The following is a 7500-nucleotide window of genomic DNA, read 5'->3' on the forward strand; positions in this document are numbered from 1 at the left end:
ATTTTTTTTTTTTTTACATTGGTCATAACTTCTAAATGGTAAATATTAGAGCTGTCATATTGTACATGAGCATTTCTTTTGACAAGATCTTTCTACTGGTACTAAGATATTTGTCCTTGTGACCTTGGCCATCTTCGGAATTGGCCATTATCGGGGGCATTTGTGTTTCACAAACACATCTTGTTTTTTTTACGATTTGGTAGGTTGTATCAATGCACATTATCATGCATTGGCATCCTAATCCACCTAAATACCAAGAAAGAAACGCACCCACAATGAAAGTAGTGTTAAAACTAAAACGTGTGTTTGTAGTAAACTACAAATGTATATGATTTTAGAATGAACACTATATATTTTTTAGGCTCCCCGAAAAATTTAGGGGGAGCATTTAGTCGCTATCATATCTGTCCTTCAGTCCAAGCTCATATCTCTCAAGCCTTTCATCAGAAATTGATCACAAATGATTTTTGAGACAGGGACTTTTGGACCAAGGTCGCAAATTTGGAAATCTGGCATCAATGAAAAATATTCACTGTATTGGAATTTTGCTGTAGTGTATAGATAATATACTGTAGTGAAGAGATGATAAATTTCATTTTGATTGTAGGTTACTTTGGATCTAAATTTGGGTTGATTATGTGCATAAATCAGCACACATCCTGATTGCTTCCAAATTGTTCTCTTCTTAACCACCTTCAGATACATTTCTAGCTAGTGTTGCAGTAAACAGTGATAAAATATCTATTTACTCATGCAAGGCTTCAGGTTTTCCCATTGCTACACTGGAGTGTTCGGTGAGTAGTTTTGATAAGATTTATGTCTTCATATCAAAAAAGTGTAACATTGATGAAACAATTTAAAACAAAAACAAAAGGATCATGATTTTGATCTCTTCTCAGCAGAAACTTTTAAATCAATATGTCAATAAACAACAAGGAAAAACAGATTCAGTGGAGGTGATCGTAAAACAGACACAACACTATTTGGTCACTATTTTGTTTTATTGTAGCCTGGGAGATTGTGTTTGGACCTTACTTCAACATCAAGGTACCTTGTAATAGGGGGCTCCGACAATATCATCAATGCTTGGGACCTAAAGTCCAGGACAGTAAAAAAGACATACAAGGTAAATGGGAGGGGGGGGGGGGGTAATATACAAATATGTACATTACTTAGTACAGAGAAACTTGATTGTGTAATTTTTAAAAGGTCATATGCACACTTGAAAATATATGGAGCTTGGAATTATTTGTTTAGATACATGCATATGCTATAAAATTATAAGCACTATATTTTAAATTAATGCTTCTGATTGCAGCCTTATGTTGGCCAAATAAACATTGGTTTAAGAGAAAATACTTAAAATTTATGTTTTAAACATGACCTATATTTGGTGAAATAGAAATTCACAATACCTGCAACACTAGCAACAAAATACAAAATTGTGTATTTCTGACAAGCTAAGAAAAACATGCTTTTTCTAAGCTTCCAAGGAAAACGAGAAATTGCAGTAATAGAAAACAAAATGACTAACATGACATTTTTTCTCATATATTGTGAGTTGTCTTGGTCAATTAAAAATGTTACAGTGTTCATCAAATTCTTATAATGTATATCAATCAGATGACAAGATTATTAACTTACTAGCCGTCACCTAATGTTGTCATGAACACTTATTAAAAAAATAATTTCTAAGAACTTCAGAAAGAATAGCAAAGAACAAGTATGATACATGTAGCACTATTACTTAAAGACCTAACTTTAAGTTAAAACCCCCAAATTTTACCTGTGTCATGATCAATGATAAGCCACTTACTGGTCAATCAAACTTTTAACAATAGAGCTTAGGTTGATTGACATTTGCAGAGACTGTGGTCAACTGCTACCTGAGAAAGATGTTTTGATAGCAATCATGGCTAATGATGACCAGCAGTCTTTAGATCTCAAGGAAAACCCAGGTATACCTGAGTTTTGATAGCATTGACTCCCACCTAGAATATTTTAATGGCTAATGTCCCCTACACAATGCAATTTATCATCGTATTTTCTCTCTCCATCTATATACATGTATTATAGATTAAACAATCAGAAATCAAACAATAATAATAAAAAAAAACACCAAAACATAAGTTATTAGAATATTTTCTATTAATGATTTATTAGGACTTTATATTTATAAAAAAAAAAAGGAACAACTCTTTATTGGCGCAGCACATCAACATGTATAATGGTTATATTGCCCATGTGTAAAACTGTTACAGTAGTTTAAAAAAATGCTTCTGTTTGAGATACCACATGGATTATAAATAACACAACCAGAAATCAAACAATAGTAAAAAAGCATAAATAAGTTATTGAGATATTTCTATTTATAAGTTATCACGGCTTTATATTTAGAGAGAGAGAGAGAGAGTAACTGAGATATTTCTATTTATAATTTATCATGGCTTTATATTTAGAGAGAGGGAGAGAGAGAGAGAGAGAGCGAGAGAGAGAGAGTTGAGATATTTATAATTTATCACGGTTTTATATTTATAAAGAGAAAGAGAGAGAAAAATGTGTAAAACTGCAATAATATAGATGAAATAATATGGCATGGCAATAGTGTTGCATACGTATGACAATAATTACTCATTTAGTCAATGATTGAGAGTAAGGGAGAGAGAGAAATAAAATACCATATGGTTTCTTCATGGATCACTGGATGTAGGCAGAGCTCATCTATGGTTATTGTTATTTACTTGGAATTTACCTGGCCAAGAGATCAGGTGCTGTGTATACTTTTGATGTACACAGGAAGGGTCTCAGGGTTGTCTGCAGTGTTTCTGTGGTCATAGTGTTTGTATAATGATTGTATCCCTATGGCTAGATGACACACAGTCAGATCTACACCACCCCATTTTCTCAGTCATTGGCTCAATAAATAATTTCTTTTATAAATATAGAACTATCATAAATTGATAATATACATTATTTCAATAAGTTACAAGTTTTAGAAATTAATGGGCAAATTATTGTTTGATTTCTGATTGTGTAATTTATAATACACTTATATAGAGGGGGGAAATTACAATTATTAGCTCACCTGAACTGAAAGCTCAAGTGAGCTTTTCTGATCACCCGTAGTCCGTCCGTCTGTCCATCTGTCTGTAAACTTTTAACATTTTTGACTTCTTCTCAACAACCACTGGGCTAATTTCAACCAAAGTTGGCACAAAGCATCCTTAGGTAAAGGGAATTCTAAATTGTGAAAATAAAGGGCCAGGCCACCTTCCAAGGGGAGATAATCAAGAAAAGGTAAAAATAGAGTAGGGTCATTAAAAAATCTTCTCAAGAACCATTTGGGCCAGAAATATGAAATTTATAGATAAGCTTTATTAGGTAGTGCAGATTCTAAATTGTTCAAACCATGGCCCCCGGGGGTAGGATGGGGCCACAAGGGGGGATCAAAGTTTTACATACAAATATATAGGAAAAATCTTTAAAAATCTTCTTCTCAAGAACTACTGAGCCAGAAAAGCTGATATTTACATGAAAACTTTCTGACATAGTGTAGATTCAAGTTTGTTCAAATCATGGCCCCTAGGGGTAGGATGGGGCCACAATAGGGGATCAAAGTTTTACATACAAATATATAGGGAAAATCTTTAAAAATCTTCTTCTCAAGGACCACTGAGCCAGAAAAGCTGATATTTTCATGAAAACTTTCTGACATAGTGTAGATTCAAGTTTGTTCAAATCATGGCCCCCGGGGATAGGATGGGGCCACAATAGGGGATCAAAGTTTTACATACAAATATAGGAAAAATCTTTAAAAATCTTCTTCTTAAGAAGCATTGGGCCAAAGAAGTTGACATTTACATGAAAGCTTTCTGACATTGTGTAGATTCAGTTTGCAAAAATCATGGCCTCCAGGGGTAGGTTGGGGCCATAATAGGGACTAAGGTTTTACATGCAAATATATATGGAAAGTCTTCAGATATGGGCCAAGGTGACTCAGATGAGCAATGTGGTCCATGGGCCTCTTGTATTAAAAGTATATTGGACAGGTCAATGCTATCAAAACTCTAGAATATAGGGCTTCCTCAAGATCTAAAGAATGCCTGTAGGCACTGGCTGTTATTGTTATCAAAACATCTCTCTGGGGGTAGCTCTAGACCACAGTTTCTGCAGAAGATCTATTGTTAAATGTTTGATTGACAGATGGCTAACAATTCAGGGGTGTTACCTTTAAGTTGGGTCTTTAAGCAGATTATAAAAAAGCATAAACTGACCCAAACCAGGTTATACTGGTATAATTTTCCCCAGAATTAAAGTCATTCCTTATAATTTAATGCAAGAGATAAAGATGCTAACCTTTGTTCATCAAAATGTACATAAACTCGGAAAAATATAAGTCAATTGAGTCGTGCAATGATTCACTTAGCAACAACGACGAAGCGTCTAGCTGTGAAGGTCACCATCTTTAATCTTAGTTTTATGGAGCCTAGATTATTTATCGAAATATTGTATCGAAGGTGAAGTTTGTCATGATAGAAAATATGTGTAGACTATGCATGCAATGCGTATTTCACTGCCCTTTAGCGATAGAGATCAACTTTGAAGTCGCTCATCTCAGACAGATTGAGAAAATATGGGAAATTGCATTGTTTTGGCCTACCCAAAATAAGTCTTTAAATATCAGAAAATGCAATAATTTGCGGCTTTTAACTCTGAAAAAATTTCTACTACATGAAAACTTACCCTTGCATGCAATGTTGTCTCTAATAGTAAATCCAACACAAGAAAATATGTAATCACAATCCACATGTCAATGTGACTGATGTCATGTGATAAAATGTGACGTATGAATTTTTATTTGCTTTGTTGAAAGGTGGATCAAGCAATGAACCCCCTTTTCCCTAGTGAGAAATGTATTTCAAAATGAACAGGGCCAGGCAATGCTTACTTGGTAATCATTAATTCGAATATAATATCTTTGTTTTAATCTATTATTCGACCATCATACAGAGAAAGATGTTTTACAACAGTGATTTGCGTACAAGTAGATGCTAATTGACAACGAAAAAACAATATGTGTATCAAACCGAAGTATCTTATTGTACACATTGACTTTCTATTCCATAGAAGGCTGAAAACAGTGCTACGATGTAAATTTATAGAGAGAAAAAAAAATAATTTCGGCGTCTAGTTGTCAAGGGGGTGTGTCCCATACCAATCCAGGTTATACAAAAATAACTTGCGTTCCTCAATTGGTTGATTGATTGATTATTGTTTAAAGTCCCTCTCAAGAATATTTCACTCATATGGAGACATCACCACTGCCGGTGAAGGGCTACAAAATTTAGGCCTTTGCTTGGCGCTTATGGCCTTTGAGCAGGGAGGGATCTTTATTGTGCCACACCTGCTGTGACACAGGGCCTCGGTTTTTATGGTCTCATCCGAAGGACCTCCCCATTTAGTCGCCTCTTACGACAAGCAAGGGGTACTGAGGACCTATTCTAACCCGGATCCCCATGGGACCGTTCCTCAATTGGAATTTGACCAATCAGAGACAAGGATACAATAAGAATTAAATTATTGAGAAATATTGAAAATTGACTTCATTATTTGACAATGTTACAATGTGACCTTGAAAGTGTCAGTGTTTTTTTCAGGATCACAAAGGCCCAGTAAGCTGTGTCTTGTTTAATGCCAATGATTCTCACATAGCCTCCGGATCAGAGTCAGGGGAGATAATAGTGTACAATGTTGTGACCGGACAAGGTTGTAGGCCGATGACTGCTCCAAAAGTGCAGGTTTGTACAGTGTAATGCTTTGAAGGAGTCAGCTTTAATCTTTATTCTGCACCATAAAATATTCAGTTATTTCTTTCTGTCAATCATTCTCTCATGGCTGTTGCTTGCAGATTGATTTTCTGTGAGTAATAGTAATATGAATTAATAACTTTTAATTTTTTCACAACTGACCTTCTTTAAGCAGAATAATCACCAAATTTCATAGAATTCAGTTTCCTAATACACTTTTTAGCTTATGACTTTTGACATATTCATCTTCTCATGATCTGTGATGCAATTTTCAATCAAGCTTGCCACAAGTATCCTTGTTTTCCTTGGAGATATTAAAAACAAATCAAATTGGATCGGTGGTTCAAAAATCTTCTCAAGAACTGCTAGCACAGATCAGGGCAGGGTCTACAACAGGTGATTGAAATTCTTGAGAAACCACAAGGACACATTATGTCACATGATAGGGTAGATTTATGCAAGGTAGATTTATTCACATTACGGTCCCTGGAGACTGGGAAGAACCATAATTAAGATAATATTTTGCTTGGGATTATGACTGCTCAGGTGAGCAATATAACCCATGTGTATGTTGTTTAGCTTATCTGAGTCATAGGCGCACACTGGCTTTCTGATCAAAATTTGTCCAAATATCAGTCGTCTTTTTTCTAAATTTTCACATTTTCAGCTCTTTTCTAGAAAAACTGACTAATTACAACCATGTCTGCCACACATTTTCCTAGGATGAAAGGAATTAAGTTTGTTCAAGTGAGGGTCATGTCCCTTTCCAAGAGAAGATAACTGAGAAATAGTGAGAAAGAGTGTCGGATGTTTGAAAAATCTTCTTCTCAAGAACGACTGACCCAGAAAAGACAGAACTTCCTAGAAAGTTACCTTCTATAGAGTAGATTCAAGTTCATTCAAATGATGAGTCCAGGGGCTAGATAGAAACCTCAAGAGGGTTGGTTTATAGTTTTTCATAGGAATACATAGGAAAAATCTTTTCATATCTTTCAAGAACCTTTATGGTACAGTAATGTGCTCAGGTATTGTAGAATCAAGTGTGTTTCAAACTATGACTCCTGTGCTGAGGCAGATCAATGATAAAGGTTTGAAGTTTTGTTCAAGAAAATTCATTAAAATGTGTTTGAAGATGTGGCATCCTTTCAGTTTTCACTCTATCTGTCCTCAATATTTGTCATTTCTTCATGCATACCATTTAACTGCAATGAGTGAAGATTTCCTATGTCATTCAGGAATTATGGGACTGTGATTGTCAATATCATGGTGTCCATCCCAAAGTTCTAGAAGCACCATTTCTCTAAAAGTATGATAGTGACTGCAATGTTATTTTTTGAAAAGGTTAACTAACATTTGAATATCTGATGGGTCAATCAAGAGTTATGGGACTTTGATTATCAAAATTATATTATCCATCCACAATTTTTATGAGTACCATTTCTCCTTAAATGCAAATGTACATGTATGCTTACAGTCATGTGAAGATGTGCATCTCTTTTTGAGTCGACTCTCGTAGCGAGCTACTCCTTAGCATCGGGTCCGTCTTGTGGATTCTCCGCTTCACTACCACCTTAGCTCATACGCAACTGAATATAGTTTGACTGGCAGTGTATGTTTTGTGAAATAAAACTATTGCTGTGCACATAAAATTCTTAATAATGTCAATGAAATGCACACATTGTTTGTGAAAGAA

At 35.0% G+C, this 7500-nt stretch overlaps 1 protein-coding gene across 4 annotated transcripts in view; it reads left to right on the forward strand.

Annotated features, from left to right (window-relative positions):
- The window catches only part of LOC125653315 (protein NEDD1-like), an 82624-nt gene that overhangs the window by 10200 nt on the left and 64924 nt on the right, over positions 1-7500 (forward strand). For all 4 annotated transcript variants that reach the window (XM_048882735.2, XM_056144801.1, XM_056144802.1 and 1 more), the window contains exons 2-4: positions 700-794; positions 1010-1126; positions 5658-5798. In XM_048882735.2, coding sequence (XP_048738692.2) covers positions 700-794; positions 1010-1126; positions 5658-5798 — 353 coding nt within the window. The remainder of the gene's footprint in view (positions 1-699; positions 795-1009; positions 1127-5657; positions 5799-7500) is intronic.

Source organism: Ostrea edulis, chromosome 7 (assembly GCF_947568905.1).
Source record: "Ostrea edulis chromosome 7, xbOstEdul1.1, whole genome shotgun sequence".
NCBI lineage: Eukaryota > Metazoa > Mollusca > Bivalvia > Ostreida > Ostreidae > Ostrea > Ostrea edulis.